Below are 18075 nucleotides of genomic sequence, written 5' to 3' on the forward strand. Positions count from 1 at the left end.
TCGTGTGATAAGTACACTAGTGTGTCTCTAAGGCCAAACATGCTCATGTGATAAGTACACTAATGTGTCTCTAAGGCCAAACGTATTAATGTGATAAGTACACTAATGTGTCTAAGGTCAGGGACAACACAAGGTGTGTGTGTGTGTATATATATACATACGTTCACATGTATGAGTGTGTGTGTGTCTGTGTAGCACTGACATTCTAAAGTGAGAACTGGGTCAGTGGATAAGGGGGCCAGACTGCTCAAATTACACCAAGTCTCATTCACACACACACACACACACACACAAGTCTCATTCACACACACACACACACACACGACTGAACACACATGATTCAGCAATAGAATATCAGGCAATACACCCAAAGACATTTGGAAGCAGAATACACATAGCTGATATTCTACTAGCAAATTGTAACGTACACCCACACACACACACAAACACACACAAGAACGCAGGTGCAGACGTACGGCACACTGCAAAACCTCCAGAAAAACCACTGACCTGCCTACATACTTCACATGTGGAACAACCCTGCTGCTCTTCTGAGTGTGTGTGTGTGTTCTGTGTGTGTGGGTGTTTGTAGATTCTGGGTTTCACCCCCTTGTTAGCCGGTTTGGGCTCAGACTGCCTGACTCTTTTACAGAGCACAACCCACACATCCTCCGAGGGGCCGTAGCCATGGCAACACGTAAATGGCAGGCGAGAGTGAGGATGTGTAGGAACCTCTAAAAGGCTAGCCAGAGTGAGAGTGCTATTCTGGTCAGGCACCACTGGGGCAGCCCTCTAAGACGAGGCAAGACCCCACACACACACACACACACACACACACACACACACGTCACAAAGGGAACCTTTCATCCCATCCACATGTGTTCGAACACATCACACGTGTCTGTGGTATGTGTGTGTGTGTGTGTGTGTGTGTGTGTGTGTGTGTGTGTGTGTGTGTGTGTGTGTGTAGGCCGAGTGCATGTGTGTCAGTGTATGACTTATGTATGTAGGTGGAAGATGTGCGATGGGCAGTGTGTGACAGTAGGTGTTTGTATTTACACTACCGTTCAAAACTTTGGGGTCACTTAGAAATGTCCATTCCACTCCATACTTTTTTTTTTAATTACGAAACTAGACACTCTAACACACCTTATATGTGATTTTGGGAACTCTGTGATTAATGGAAATGAAATATATGACGATCGAAAACTCATGAAAACGCACAATCTGGACATTTTATCTGGATATTTTATCATAACTCTGTTGCCGCTTTGGGTCGAATCAGTGACGCATGCACGTCAGGTCAAAACCAGGCCATTTTCGTGGGTCTATCACTAGGTGGCAGTCACGCCAGGTCTCGCTGATCACTTCCCGGAAAGTTTACACAAGTAAGTAACAGGCAACACTTCATATTTCATAAAAGACGTTATATCTCCATTTCTAAAAACAGCAATTTTGATGAAAACTAGCCACTGTTTAGCTTGGGATTTCTCAGGAACAGAGGCATGTAGAAATACACGGTTTGCACCCACTGAGAGCTTAAAGTCTCACCTTTTAATCGAGCCATTGTATGTGTTCATAGCTATAAACACAGAATATGCTGTGGCTGTACAAAAATCATCAACAATGGTCTAGATTGCTGGCACTCTAGGACAAAGCTCCCGAAAACAGCTTGGCATTCAATGAGTTAAGGTGTTGATTTTAACTGTGATTGGGTTAATGGTACAGACCACCAGCCCAGCCCTAGCCCAGACCTAATTGGGAAATTAACTATTTAACCTAGCCTATTTAATGGCAGGCTTATTTCACACAGGGAGACACACAATAGACTGCAGGCAACGGAAGACAGAGGGAAGAGCTGGAGATCAGGGACTCAGGGAAGTTTAGAGTTTGAAAGTAAATTGAAGTTATAATGTTAACCTTGCTTGCTGTGAGGCAAGGGTATAAAGTATGGTCCAGAGTTATGCAAGGTCACCTTGTTTGGACCGGGAGCCTAGAAAGTCTGTGGAATTGTTGCCTAGTTTAATGGCGAGTTCAAATGTTCACTTGAAGATACATACTGAAGATCCCTGGATTTTTATGTCTGGATTCCTGCTGTGTTTCCTCCTGGTTTGTGGACAATAAAATAAATAATATTTTTGTACGGAGCTGTGGTCTCCTGCCATCTCCCTCCCTCAACAGCACCTTATCCAGTGGCGCACCTCCCTACACATGGGGTGGCCGCCGCGTTCCCTCACAGCAGCAGTTCTCAGATTACATTATGTGCTGACATAATTGCGAAAAAGGTTCTCCAATGTTTTCTTAGTTAGCCTTTTAAAATGATATCAGAGTAGTAAACAGAATGTGCCTTTGGAATATTGGATAAATGGTTGCTGATAATGGGCAATGTAGTTATTGCATTGAAGCTCAGCTATTTCTTTCTACAACAGTCATTTACAAGATCAATGATGAAAACAAGGACATTTCTAAGTGGCTCCAAACTTTTGAACGGTAGTGTATGTGTGTACATGTGTAGTAATGTGTCCAAGCGGATGGTGAGACTCAGGCAATGAAATTCAAGTTGATGTAATTTCCTTTTTTTATTATTTATTAATATTAAGCTACCGGCAGGTTTAGGCAACAGACAAAACAAACACCGATACAAAAAGGAAAACAAACACCGATACAAAAAGGAAAACAAACACCGGGACAATGCCCACTAGGTTCTATGCCTACCTCAGAGGCCTTTCAGCAGGACCTCTCACTACTGAGGAGGAATCGTAACTCCTGACTGCGCTATGCAGACACCATTTAAAACACTGGACTAAACCATGCATAGCAACAAATCAATTAATGCAAATTCACCACATTTTGGTTAACCCATGACATAGGCAATACACATTACTAACAATCGTTCATGTTATTTCCATCCAATGCCATAATAACCCTCACTAAGCACCAAATAATATTACCACTCTAAACACACCTGCGCAAATAAGCGCTCCCACGTCTGGGCGCGAAAGATGCGCAGAAAAGTGTCCCTTGCCCAATACTCCAGTTTGCCCCCCTGCACCCGGAAAGCAACTGAAGCACCGAGAACAGGCAAGTACAGTACATACACACAATCATACATGCACTCGGACAAAGCACTTCCATCTCCCAGCTAGTAAGCATTGATGTTCTAATGCGCGCTTTAGAGAACGCTTACATTACCGATAAATAGATACGCTTCAACCGTACCGCATATCGCGGCTTTGATTCCCTGTATGTTTAACTTAAACCAAATTCTAGTGTTACCTTAACCTCCGTCTTGACATGCCTCAGGTCTGTACCATTCACAACATGTTATCAAACAAGTCAACATCACAACATGATTTAATAGCGCAGTCTGTGCAAATGTTTGTAAAGTCATTGTTCACGTTGCGGCGGGAAAGCCGCCTTTGCCAGTGACAGACGCACTGCGCTCTGTCACAACATGCATATGTGTGTGTACACACCACACTGAGTATGGGTGGGGGTTTGCGGGAGCTGTGTGTGTGTGTGTGTGTGTGTGTCTGTGTGTACTCACCACACTGAGTATGGGTGGGGGTTTGCGGGAGCTGTGTGTGTGTGTGTGTGTGTACACTCACCACACTGAGTATGGGTGGGGGTTTGCGGGAGCTGTGTGTGTGTGTGTGTGTATGTACTCACCACACTGAGTATGGGTGGGGGTTTGCGGGAGCTGTGTGTGTGTGTGTGTGTGTGTGTGTGTGTGTTTATGTACTCACCACACTGAGTATGGGTGGGGGTTTGCGGGAGCTGTGTGTGTGTGTGTGTGTGTGTGTGTGTGATTGTGTGTGTGTGTATATATACTCACCACACTGAGTATGGGTGGGGGTTTGCGGTAGCGACCCTTGCTCTTGTCCAGTGACGAGTCGCTGATGAGTTTGGGCTCCAGGGGCTCCGGTTTCACTAGGATGGGGGCCTCTCTCTCTACTGCACACACACACACACACAGATAAACACAGAGATCAGAGTCATCGGATGTGTGTGTGTGTGTGTGTGAGTGAGTGTGTTGTTTGTGTGAGTGTGTTGTGTGTGAGTGAGTGTGTGTGTTGTGTGTGTGTAAGTGTGTGTGTGTAAGTGTGTTTGTGTGTGTGTGTGTGTGTGTGTGTGTGTGTGAGCGAATGAGTGAATGTGTTGTGTGTGTGTGAGTGAGGGACTGTGTGTGTTGTGTGTGTGTGAGTGAGTGAGTGTGTTGTGTGTGTGAGTGTGTTGTATCTAAATCGGTTCAGGTTTGGCAACCAGTGAGCCCATGTGTGTGTGTGTGTTGTGTGTGTGAGCGAGTGAGTGAGTGTTTTTTGTGTGTGTGTGTGCGCGCCCATGCACGCGTGTGTGTGTGTGTCTCTAACCTGGTTCAGGTTTGGCCACCAGTGAGCCCATGCGTGTGTGTGTGTGTCTGTGTGTGTGTGTGTGTGTGTCTTTAACCTGGTTCAGGTTTGGCCACCAGTGAGCCCATGCGTCTCCTGAGATTTGGCCGGTTCTCACACACTTCGCCCGGTTCTGTCTTCACACACCCCGACTGCAACAAACAAACAATGCAATTACACCACACACACAAAGAATGCAATTATACCACATGCACACAGACACACAGCGCTTTTACAGGCCTCTCTCACACACTCACAGCTTCTACAGACATCACACACTCTCTCTCACACACACACACACACACACACACACACACACACACACACAGTTTCCATCACTCATGCTAAGTGGTCTACATTCAAACTTCCTGTCATGGCCCAATGTATCTGTCGGTAGTAATAATTTGGTATACGCACACACCCACACCCAGGATGGGGGCCTCTCAACCCTTTTAGAGCTATACTATACGTGTGTAAAATATTAATGCATTACACTATTACCACATAAACATGTCATTCAGGTCCCTCTCCCTCCAACACACACACGCACACAGGAACAGTTTTGAGTGGTGAGAATGCCTCAGTCAGACTCAGAAAGAGGAAGACTGGCTACTCTGACCAGCTCTACCCAATCACATGCTACTGTTGCATAGCCACTGACATTACCATAACAACCGTTTCCTAACGGACAGTAACTGAATGCCTGTTATCTCGCACGCACACACACAGAGTGAATACATATGCACACTCACACACACATACACACAGAAATGCACACTCACACATGCACATACACACAGAGAACTCCCATTTGCACGAACACACGCACACGCTCACACACGGAGAGAACTCAGACACGCATGCAAACACAGGCATACACACGCATGGGCAGCCGTGGCCCACTGGTTAGCACTCCGGACCTGTAACCGGAGGGTTCGAGCCCCGACCAGTGGGAATGGCTGAAGTGCCCTTGAGCAAGGCACCTAACCCCTCACTGCTCCCCGAGCGCCGCTGTAGCAGGCAGCTCAATGCGCCGGGATTAGTGTGTGCTTCACCTCACTGTGTGCTGAGTGTGTAATCACTAATTCACGGATTGGGATAAATGCAGAGACCAAATTTCCCCTCACGGGATCAAAAGGGTATATATACTTATATATTATAAACACACACACACACACGTGTTGCTAACTGGAGGTTCCATTGGATGATCTTATGATAGTTTAAATGTACAATTTAATTAAATGACTGATCAGATCTGCATTCGTATAATTTTGGAATGACCTGCAACAAGAGCGTAACATAAATGACCTCCCTCAGCGTAACAAGATCCTCATGCCAACACCACAAACCAAATCATATACACACACACACACACACACACACACACACACACACACACACAAGCTCTACGGTGGGCCGTGGCATACCGGTTTGATTGGCAGGTCGTCAGGGGTGGGAGTGAGGTTGCCCTGGTCCATGCGCTTGGCGCGGCGGGCGGGGGGAGTGGAGTCGGACAGCTGAAAGGCCCCTCCCATCCTCTGGGGGGCCTCGTGGAGCTTGGACTCCTTCTCGCCGAGGTCAGGGGGCATCGAGGGCTTCTGCACACACTGGAGGACACAAATATCCCATCAGATATATACAAACACACACACACACCCCATCAGATATACACAAACACACACACACACACACACACACACACACCATCAGATATACACACACACACACACACAAACACACACATCCCATCAGATATACACAAACACACACACACACCCCATCAGATATACACAAACACACACACACACACACACACACACACACACACCCCATCAGATATACACAAACACACACACATCCCATCAGATATACACAAACACACACACACATCCCATCAGATATACACACACACACACACACACACACCCCATCAGATACACACACACACACACACACACACACATCCCATCAGATATACGCAAACACACACACACACACACACACACACACACACACATCCCATCAGATATACGCAAACACACACACACACACACACACACACACACATCCCATCAGATACACACACACACACACCAGTGGCGGCCGGTGGTTAAAAAAATAACGGAGGAAGAAATGTCCGCTTGATTGGTGTTAGTGGCAAATGTGGTGGCATATGTGAACAAGTATGTAGGCCACCTACCCAGACACATTTATAGCAGCAGAATGTACTATTTAGCATTTTAACTGGCAATGTTGTGCAATAAATGCTGTTCTGACATTCTTAGGGGGGGGGGGGGGGTCTGACCTAAGGAGCTAGGCTAGCATGCAGTAGCCAGAAAAGTTGTGGGTTCAGTTCTTGGCTTCCACCATTGTGCATTTCCTCCAGGAACAATACACTTTGTAATATAATTTAAATATACAAGTCACTTTGGATAATAGTGCTAAATTAATAAATGTATATGTAAATAAATGTAAATTTAGATCTGGGAAGTCAGGGAAGATATGTAGGTCTAGTTATGAAACACTGTTTTCCTGATGTGCAAAATTATGAAAAGTCTGGAGGTTTTGCTCAATGTAATACATTTGCAAAAAAGTCTATAATACTAAAAATAGACACTTGTTATATAAAACCATGTAACTATTGACCATTAAAAATAGACCTTAAAAGTGGTTATTTGTAACATGCTAATGTTTTTAAAGCCAAATTGCTATTATTTAAAGACAGGTTGTAATAGCTAAGTGGGAATTTATACTCGAAAGGCAAATGTTATTGAAGACGTCATTAAAGGAATGCATTATGGTCTGAAACATTCATTAACAATGTAACCATCCAAAGATACAGTTAGAACGTGAAAACAAGAGCATATTAACAACAAGAACATCATTTAACAATTGTTTAGTTGAGGCATAACTTGGATGATTATAACAACGCATAACTATCCGAAAATGTTTTTATCACCAAATCCCTGAACTGTCCACGTTTGTGACAGACCTGTGCTAACGTTACCAGTTAGTCAGGAGTAGGCTATTTGTCATACTAGCCTATGTAGCATTCAGTAGCCTACTACACTAGCCTTACCATCCTTCATTTTTGGATCTGGTCTTCCTGCTTTGATCCTAACTTTTGCACTGTATTTGAATGTATAAAAGATGGACTTTGTCCTCTGATTCCATTGTACTGTTTATTTCAGGAGCAAAAAAACAAGCTTTCTGTTCAACACAAGACTCTTCGTTGTATGACTGCAGATTGCTTGCAGAGCAGCTAGCTGCTCATTAGTTCACCGTTGCCGCTAAAAACAGCACCCCCTATCGCAATTGAAAGTTACTGTACGGAGGAGCTACCTCCCTTGGCCATTGAAAACGACGTGATTCACGAGCCGCTGGGGTCCGAGGCGTTTATAATGGACTTCAATGAGGGGCTTGAGGAGGAAGCTCCTCCATACAGTAATTTTCAATTGCGATAGGGGGTGCTGTTGGCATTTTGACCTAGGGGAACGATTTTGTTCATTTAAAGTGTTCAAATAGTAATATATTAACAGTAATTTATCAGAATAGTAATTCACTTAATATATTTTTTATTTTTCTCTGAAATTTTAGGGAGGGTGTTCCTCCCTTTCCTCAATGAAGGAGCCTCCTCTGACACACACACATATATATCCCCATCAGGTACACACACACTGTGCCACAGACACAGGCTTTAGCCCCAGAAGGCCAACCAACCACCAACTAAATAGGGAGGGTGGTAGCATAGTAGCTAAGGAACTAGGAAACAGCAGCCAGAAAAAGAAAAGGATTTTAATGCTTGAATAGTTGATAAAACCTCTAACGTGTGTGTGAGTGTGGAGGGGGTGTTAGTGAGAGACTAACACTGGTTTGTGTGTGTATGAGTGTATGAGTGTGTGTGTGTGTATGAGTGTGTGTGTGTGTGTGGAGGGGGTGTTAGTGAGAGACTAACACTGGTCTAACAAAAGTGTATTTAAATGTTGTGTGTATATAACTAAGAATGTGTGAGAGTGCATGTGTGTGTATGTGTGTGTGTGTGTGTGTGTGTGTGTATGAGTGTCAGGCTAGGTTGGAAGCAGGCTCTAGCCTACAGGTCTGCTCTGGTCCCTAGTGAAGGACAGGTTAGAGAGAACAGACTGTCAGCAGATGCTGGCTTAGAGAGCTTAAACCCCCTGCACACACACTCACTCACTAACACTCTCTTACGTGCAGAGAGAAAGCGACCTGGCACACACACACACACACACACACACACACACACTCACACACACACACACACACACACACAGGGTGGAGAGACCTGAATTGGACATAAACACTCCTCTACACATAGTGACTGCCAGTGACAGCATGGGGGGGGGACGGGGGGCATGAAAGCAGAGGAATGAAAAAAGAAAAGAGAGCGAGAAAACAGAGAAAGAAATAGAGAGAAAGCAGAGGAATATAGAGAGAAAGATATGGGCCCCAATAGGGCAGCAGATGTCAATCACAGGGATGTCCCCACCCCTCCCGCATGAACCATAAACAAATACACACACACGCTGTTTTACACAACAAGAGCAACTGAGCTCTTTCCCCATCCAGAGAACGGAAGGTACAAAGAAGCAGAAACTCTCCCAGTCCTAAACACAATGGAATATTTATATGTTTGTTGTTGCTGTTATTTTATCTCCTGTTTATTGCCCTCAGCTGCAGCTTTAACTCCCAGAGTGCCTCAGCACTGCGTGTCTGCTGCTTCCTTAGTGTAGCGCATCGCATTAGCACGGCTAGTGTTAGCGTAGCCTAGCGGAGACACACACGTACCTTGTTCAGCTCGAAGTCGGCTGTGAATCGCATCAGTTTGGATGCGAACTCTGGGGCCTGGGGCGAGAGAGAGCCAGCATAGTTACTCAACAATTTACGGTGACCTCTGCAGGGAGAGGTCACCGCCATTCGACCAATCAGCAGCCTAGGCTCCTCTTTCAGGCCCATGCCTCCATGTTACATTAGGCTTGCACACAGACAGGCAAACACACACACACACACACAGCTTGTGATCATGCTGTGCTTTAATTGAATACTTTGAGTGTGCAGTGGCTACACGGCTGTGTAGCGCATTACATAAGATGCCCAATAAATATATAAACACAAAACACACACATTAATGACATCATGTAGCATCTAGTGCCTGAAGGGCAGCACACACTCTAGCAGCTGTACGTACACACACACACACACAGCTTGTGTGCGTAATCACATGTGAAGCTTTGGGCGTACATAAGCAGGCCTGCTAGCGCACACACCACAGCGTCATGCAGTATTAGCACTGAGCCGAGGGCTCAGACATGAACACACACACACACACACACACACGCACCCACACACACACACACACACACGTACACGTACTCCATCTCTCCCTTTCCCTTCCCTCCCTCTTGTCCTTCAACAGATGTATCCCTCATCCCTCTATCCCTTCCTAATTTCACCCCCCCCTCTCCCTCCCTCCTCTATGCCCCCAGTAGGTTGGCCCCAGACTGGAATGGTATGGGTAGAGGATGCTCTCCCTCCCTCTATCCCTCTCTCCTTCCCTCCCTCTCTATCCCTCCATCCCTCTCTCCCTCCCTCCCTCTCTATCCCTCCCTCCCTCTATCCCCCTCTCCCTCCCTCCTGTCTCTCACCTCCCTACCTCCCTCTTTGCAAAACTAAGGGGAAGGAGGAAGGGGTAAGACAGAGAATTGGGAAAGGGCCTTACTCTCCCACTCCTTTCTTTCTTTCTTTCTTCTCTCCCTCTCTCTCTCTCTCTCCCTCCCTCCCTCTCTCTCCATCTCCCTCCTGTATACTCACCAGTAGGTTGGCCCCGGACTGGAAGAGGTTGTATGGGTAGAGGATGCGCTCGTAGTGGGCCCTCAGGTGGGACCCCACGGCCTTCCCGGGAGCGAAGCCCATCCGCAGGGCGATCTTGGTCCAGTGCCGGTCCCGGCACACAATGTCGAAGCCCCCCTCATCCGCCACCAGCTACGCAGAGGAGAGGGACCACAGGGGACGTTATTATTCCCAAACCTGGCGAGAGTATTGGACTGTACACTGGCACTCTACACTAAGATGTTGCTAATCTTACGGAGTTGGCATCGAACCAGAATTGTGTTGTAGACTGTGGTGGTGCTCATCTAACTGGGTTGGTGCAGACTACACTGGCACAAACTAGTTTGCCAGAGTTTAGATCTTGTTCTGCTGAATAGGTTTTGACTCCGCTGGCTTTGGCCTTGACTAAGCTCAACACACTAAGCTGCCAGAGGCCTTGGTAAGCCGGAGTGTTGCTTGTGCTATATGAGGTTCTACTGACTCGTTGAGGTTCTACTGACCTTGTGAGGTTCCACTGACCTTGTGAGGTTCCACTGACCTCGTTGAGGTTCTACTGACCTTGTTGAGGTTCTACTGACCTTGTTGAGGTTCTACTGACCTTGTTGAGGTGGTAGAGGTCCAGAACCTTGCGCTCGACGTGCGGGATTTTGAGTGAGCATCCCTGGAGCTCCCAGAACTTGGCGATCTGGTCCAGGAAGTTGAGCTTGACCCGGGTCTGGGCCTGCGCGACAGGAACAGGGGGTCAAGTAGTGAATGCATGTTGGTCAAGTGGTGATACAATAAATGGCCTAGACGCTACCCACGTGACGTCACCCCAAAATCTTACCTACCTAAGCCACCTCAAGATATCATTGACACCCTTGACTTCAAGATCATTGCTTATCACCGCACCTCAAAATCTTATCAAGTCACCCCAAGATCTCTGCTGCCTACGTCACACCATGACCATAACTGCCCAAGTCACCCCAATACTCATCTACAAAAATAATGACTATTAGACTCTTAGACTATTACACTTTTCTCTGAGTGCTGAGTTAAGGTTTCATGAGACTGCTTTGTGTCCTTCCTCTGGTGACTGGGACAGAGGGTCTCATGGCGGCCATGAGGGACGGTCAGAGAGGCTGAATACAGACAGCGATCATTAACTGGACCCCTGCACAGTGCATCTCCCCAGAGTACACAGTGTGTCAGACCCACACACACACACAGGGAACAGAGGGGGTTTCTGCTGACGCATCAAATCTGGTGGTTTTCTGGTGGTCTTTGAACTCTATTCTCTGACTTCCAGTAACAGAGGATCCTCAGCTCCCATTCCCCCCCCCCCCCCCCCGTACGCTAACACACACCCAAGTATATGACCGCAGAGACACACACATGCACAAACAAAATCCATGCAGCCATAAGATTGAAAACACACACAGTAAAATGTTAGGACAAGATAAAACAGAGAAATTACTTCCAGCTCATATAGGAATGCACACACACACACACACACACACACACACACACACACACACACCATAATTACCTCCAACTCGTTGAGCCTCTGGATGCGAGGCGTGAAGTGGAGTCTGTCGACATCACAGGCGAAGGGAGGCTGCCAATCCTGTGATAAAAACAAGACCAGTTACTACAGAGCAGCTACTGATAACTACACAGCTATTACTGATCAGAGAACAGTTATGACACATTATTACACTCCTCTTCAGAGTGCTGCAAAACGTTCCATTCACATGAATGGGCTTTTCCAACGTTCAGAGGGCTGTTAAAATTATATAATCACCGCTGCAAAGTATATAATGGCCGCTGTCAACGGCAATGGGTTTTGCTCTTTTGATTCACGTCTTTCATATCACTCCGCAAGCAGTCCGTTCACTTATTGCAATGGAATTTTATTGAAAGTGAAAGTCAGCTAGTAATACGTTGCCACGCAACACCTCAAACTCAAGTTCTATTTGTGTGGCGAACTATTTGTTTTCTCAGCGGAACCCACGAAACAGTAACAAAATAATTTCAAAAGACCCATTGTGTGAAGTTTCTTTTCTATTTTTGGCAAGTAGCCGTATAATAAGCGGGATAATGTATTGTCCGCTGGTCAATAAGTCGCTTCAGGACAAAGCAAGAGCACTCCGCCGTGCATCGGAGTCCTACTCGCCCTGTCTGGACTTATTTACCGATTATGACCAGCAGACAATACATTATCCCTTACGTAATCACTGATAACTACACAGACATTACTGATCACTGCACAGCAACTAAGCAACTTGTTACATGTGTTACACTAATCATGATGTACCAATTGCTGGTCATTATAATTTATCACACACACACATGCCCTCTACATGTCTGAATGCCTCCTTTTCCCTCCCCAGAACGGCATCAACAGCGACAGATAACCACCCCAGTAATCACAGACAGACAGACCGGCAGATAGACAGACATGAAGACAGGCAGACAGATCGAGCAGACAGACAGACACCATCTCTCCCATCCTCCTGTCTATCTACTCGGTCTGTCGTGTATGAGACGCCTGTATGTGTCTGCAGCTGTGACCTCTGGGGGGTGAAATATCTATCTGCTCAAACCTCCTCTAAAATAATATATATCTGCTCAAACCTCCTCTAAAATAATATCTATCTGCTCAAACCTCCTCTAAAATAATATCCATCTGCTCAAACCTCCTCTAAAATAGTATCTATCTGCTCAAACCTCCTCTAAAATAATATCTATCTGCTCAAACCTCCTCTAAAATAAGACATGATCATGCAGGAGAGATCTTCACTGGGTGATAAACAGCCTTATTAATTTAACACCACTTTTATGTGTTAAGCATTTAAGACTTAGACATCTGTGTGTGTGTGTGTGTGTGTGCATTCTGAGTGTTACACAAACAAAATGCAGGTGTGCGTGTGTGTGTGTGTTGCAGACATTCCATGTTTCCATGTGTGTATGCTTGCATGTCTTTTGTGTGTTCAGCAAAGCAGGTGTGCTTTTTAAAAGGAGTCACTGTGGCAGACAGCCCCACTGACACACATACACACACACACACACACACACAAACACAAACACACACAAACCTTCAGAGGAGAGACAGAAACAGCACAAGCCTCTTTAGCAGTAAAAGCTACGTGGACTGGAGGGGCTCACTGTGGTTGAAAACGATGTACATGTGTGAGAGTGTGTGTTTGTAAGAGAGAAGGGGGGGAGAGAGAAAGAGAAAGAGAGAGAGAGAGTGATAGAGAGAGTTAGAGTACGTGTGTGTGTGTGTGTGTGTTTGTGTGTGTGTGTCTCCTAGCCAGGCCTCACAGGAAACCTGCTGCCTGCTCTGGGCTCTTGGCAACCTGCTGCGGCCAGCTCTCTCGGGCAAGCCAGTGGGGGAGGGAACGGAGCAGACGCACCGCTCTGGGCCACAGGAAGCAGGTGAAACGCTCCAGCTTTGGGGCCTCCTGTAAGGACACCTCCTGGGCCACAGAGAGGGAGAGACGTGGCTGTATTGGGGCTGTCTTGGGGCCTCCTGTAAGGACACCTCCTGGGCCACAGAGAGGGGGGGACGTGGCTGTATTGGGGCCTCTGGTTAGGACACAGAGAGCAGAAGAGACATGACTGTGTTGGGGCTGTGTTGGGATCTCCTCCAGGGCCACAGAAACATCTCCAGGCATTCCAGCTGCCAGATCAGGGACTGCTGGACACACAGTCAGAGGTCCACACCCACACCACTGCACGCGCTCAGTACAGGACACACGTCCACACCCACACCACTGCACGAGCTCGATATGGGACACAGTGAGCCCTTACTAGGCTACATCAGAGCCAGGCCAGAACCAGACTGGAGCCAGGCCAGCACTACACTAGAGCTTGACCCACTACACAGTCTGGATGTGCACACACCAACACAGACACATTGTGCGCACAATCAGGCCTCTGAATGTCACATGGGACCGCAGCACATGTCCAGTCAAGCACACACACACACACACACACACACACACACACACACACACACACACACACAGCCTCTGAGCTTCACCTGCAGGGGGTCCCATTTACAATTGTCCCATTTTGGGAATAATTTGGTGTCCATCTGCTGGGAATAGTTCCGTATGAGACTTCAAACACGGCCAAAATGCTCCCTTGGCTGCCTCACAAATGCTGCAGCTCCCATGACGACGTTAGCAACCAAGCACTTTGTCTTGAATAGAGTACAGAACCTGTCTACAGTGAGGGGATCTGGGGCTAGCTGGAGGATCTGGGGCTATCTGGAGGATCTGGGGGATCTGGGGCTATCTGGAGGATCTGGGGCTATCTGGAGGATCTGGGGGATCTGGGGCTATCTGGAGGATCTGGAGGATCTGGGGCTAGCTGAAGGATCTGGGGCTAGCTGAAGGATCTGGGGCTAGCTGGGGGATCTGGGGGACGTGGGGCTAGCTGGAGGATCTGGGGGATCTGGGGCTAGCTGGATCTGGAACTAGCTGGGGGATCTGGGGCTAGCTGGAGGATCTGGGGGATGTGGGGCTAGCTGGAGGATCTGGGGGCTAGCTGGAGGATCTGGGGGACGTGGGGCTAGCTGGAGGATCTGGGGCTAGCTGGGGGATCTGGGGCTAGCTGGGGGATCTGGGGGACGTGGGGCTAGCTGGAGGATCTGGGGGATCTGGGGCTAGCTGGAGGACGTGGGTTTGAGCCCCCATCGCCCATCTCAGCCACTGGAAGACACAGAGTGTACCATTGACACAGCTAAACAGTTATGTTAGCTATGAAGAATTGTGACCTCACTCTCTTACACACGCACGTACACAGAGGATGGGAACAGCTTAGACACACTGGAGTTCAATTGAAACAGAAAAAACTATTGTTCTCGGTTTAGCCACTTTCACCTCCTCCGTCTCACTCTCGCTCTCTCTCTCACACACACACCCTCCCCCATCCTGGTTTGGGTTTAATGTGTAAACAAGCCTTCTCTCTCCACAGGCTAACAAGTATGCCAGGTTGACATCTTTACCATTCAGGCCTCCCACTGCAAACCCCACCCTCTCTCACACACACACACACAATGTACTCCCTCTTTGTGTTCCACAAAGAGCTTTCTGAGGTCCTAAAAGACACGCATCCCCAACAAACCAGCCAGCCACACACAAATATGATATACACTTAAAATGGTCTTCTGCCACAATGAAATCAATTCATACATAACGCATAAGACATAGCGGTATCCCGTTATCCCCAAAATGCATTGAGTGCAGAGGATATCGCATAGATGGTCTACTCCTTTATGACCCTCTAGAGATGATATTGCCTGCATAGATGTCTCTGTTTACAAGTCAGAAACTGGGAGGTTTTATTTGTTTTAAAGGCCAAACCACAGACATATTCTCTAATAGTAATGAAGTAAACATATTGTTCCACTGTCTGCTCCCGAGAGTCATCATCACGCCGTCGAACACAAACGCTGGTCATTTGGGAACTGTTGTATGCTCATACACAATGGGAAAAGAACAACAGCCTCATACCACTAAAGTCCAATATCATTTGATCGTTTTATTATTTCACAAAAAATAATAGGAAGCGATCGTAGCAGAACAATTATTCGGTGAGCGCATCTCATCCTTGAGTTATCTGACGCTTCACGCCTATTGGTCAGTGGAATTCCTAAAACAAGGAGAAAGCCTTCGTGTTTCACTTATCTTTGCATTATATGGCTGGATAAATTAGTAAGTACACTGTCCTTTGACCGACCCACGCGATACGGAAGTTAATAACTTTATACACAACCCAAATCTATTGTAAACATGGAGAAGACATACAATAAGGAATTATTTAATTAATTTCAGTAGCCATGTTGCGAGCACACACAGTCACCGCTTCTCGACTTCTTTCCACTCAACCCTCTCCCACACACACTCCACAACCGGGACAGAAACCTGCTATGCGGATTGAGGACACACGATTTCCTACACTGTTCGAGCACGAAGGCTTTGCTCTTGATGCCTCCACAACAACCCCTAGCACAGACACACAAAATGGCCAGATGGTGCTCTCCATAGCCTACCACAAAGCCAACATGGAAGACAACACCCAAGACTAGGCCTGCTTGGCGGACGGCCTGGGCGAACACAGAGCTGTGTGGAACCTCGCTCGGGCTTCAAATGCCTGACTTTCGAAGATATTTCAGTTAAACTTCTTTATTTATTTTTTCACATCCCTGACACGCTGCAGGGGGGGGGGTGTTGTCTTGTCACTACTGCCTAGTTGAAAGGCAGTTGCATTTCTGAATAGTGCGTGACTGACTTGCTAACTGAAAGATTACCAATCATGATCTAAAATAAGCGTGTACATTAGCCGCCTACAACAGAAGGACTACCGACTCTTATTATTTAAGGAAATGAGCCCCCCCCCCCCCATGTAGGCTATGGCAAAGCAAGCTCAACCAAGCAATTGTAACACACAATGTCAAGGCGATTAAAATAGTAGCCGACTTTCTAACACAAAACACCCGTTACACATCAGTGATTTAAGCTAAAATTGATTCCTGACAGTGAGCGTCGAATGCTACCATATTTAAATTACTGCATGGAAAACGTCACGTAGCTTCTACTTCCAGTGTGAGCGTCACTTTGGTGAGAGTCAAAGACCAGACAAAAAAAATGAATAACTACATATTATGTATGTCTATATGTAGGCTATCCTAGAGGCTCTCGTATAGCCTAAACCTCTGCAAATCAACCTCAATAAACGGATGAAGTGGCTTAAGGGTTGTCAGTGGTATTGAGAAGACTGCTACTGGATATATGCCAATGTAGGATTTAACTGTGTGAATAAAATACAATCTTCTTGAAACTATTGTGACAGTAACATGTGCCCTGTGCCCACACATCGAACATCAAAGACTTTCTCTTGATACAATGTATCGTCTACTCTGGTCTTTACGTAACCCATCCCCTTGTCGGAGGAGCGGAAGCAATCCAGCAGCACTTTCTCTCAGGACAGAGCGGCGCAAAAGGGAGAACTTTTGAGACACTCGTGGCGCGTTTGGTTCAATTTGTCATGCCAATTATATTGAAGTAAAGATAGCGGTAATAATCCTATGCTTCAATATGAGAAGGACCAGAAAGACTATGTTAAATAATCTAACAACTTGCAAGATAACAACTTGCCCGTGCTTAACTTTTGCATACTTTTAGTTATAAAGGTATACATTAAAAGCCATCACACTGTTAGGTTACAGCATACATATTTTATCATAGGCTAGGCTTACCCTTATTGTGCAACTGAGCTCAGCTCGGCTGATTGGCAAGTTAGGCAGCGATGTTCACTGGCTAATAGATAGGCTAGCACCAGGTATGCTGTCCACGTTGTGTGACCATGAAGCCTCCACACAATCAAGGCTACTTAAGATCTATTCCACTCCACAAAATTACTTGTACATATAAGTAAGTGCAGTGTTACAATGTAGAATCAGTGCGGCATAAGTCATTTGAAACACACGCCGGTCGGTAAAACCACCATTCTCCACAGCAGAACTTTCAGCTAACGTTAGCTATAAAGCTAGGATAGTCAACAACGTTAATGTCTTGAGTTTGCCGAAGAAAGCGGCCTATTATATGGCAAAAAATATATTTGTCTCATTTGCAGGCTAAGAAGAAGTATCTTTCATGTGTATTTGGAGCTTGGAAACCATGCAGTTAATTATACCCGTATACAGTCGAGGGAAGCAACTAACGTTAACCAAATGTCACTTGTGTGAAACAACGACCCTATCCAACTTACGTTAGCCAGCGTTAGGCTAACTATGTCAGATTACATTATCGGGTCTCACAAAACAATTCGTGGTGATAATAGCAATATT

At 46.4% G+C, this 18075-nt stretch overlaps 1 protein-coding gene across 1 annotated transcript in view; it reads right to left on the bottom strand.

Moving 5' to 3' along the window:
* Window positions 1-18075, bottom strand: part of kdm5bb (lysine demethylase 5Bb) — a 34757-nt gene that overhangs the window by 15906 nt on the left and 776 nt on the right. Inside the window, exons 2-8 of the mRNA XM_076275725.1 lie at window positions 11764-11841; window positions 10834-10956; window positions 10218-10388; window positions 9195-9251; window positions 5816-5995; window positions 4447-4540; window positions 3836-3954 (exon numbers count right to left, since the gene is read on the bottom strand). Coding sequence (XP_076131840.1) covers window positions 3836-3954; window positions 4447-4540; window positions 5816-5995; window positions 9195-9251; window positions 10218-10388; window positions 10834-10956; window positions 11764-11841 — 822 coding nt within the window. The remainder of the gene's footprint in view (window positions 1-3835; window positions 3955-4446; window positions 4541-5815; window positions 5996-9194; window positions 9252-10217; window positions 10389-10833; window positions 10957-11763; window positions 11842-18075) is intronic.

Source organism: Alosa pseudoharengus, unplaced genomic scaffold, assembly GCF_046254945.1.
Source record: "Alosa pseudoharengus isolate Yale_2024_CS ecotype anadromous, Long Island Sound unplaced genomic scaffold, YU_APseudo_1.1 YU_APseudo_1.1_scf_9, whole genome shotgun sequence".
In the NCBI taxonomy this organism is placed as follows: Eukaryota; Metazoa; Chordata; class Actinopteri; order Clupeiformes; family Clupeidae; genus Alosa; species Alosa pseudoharengus.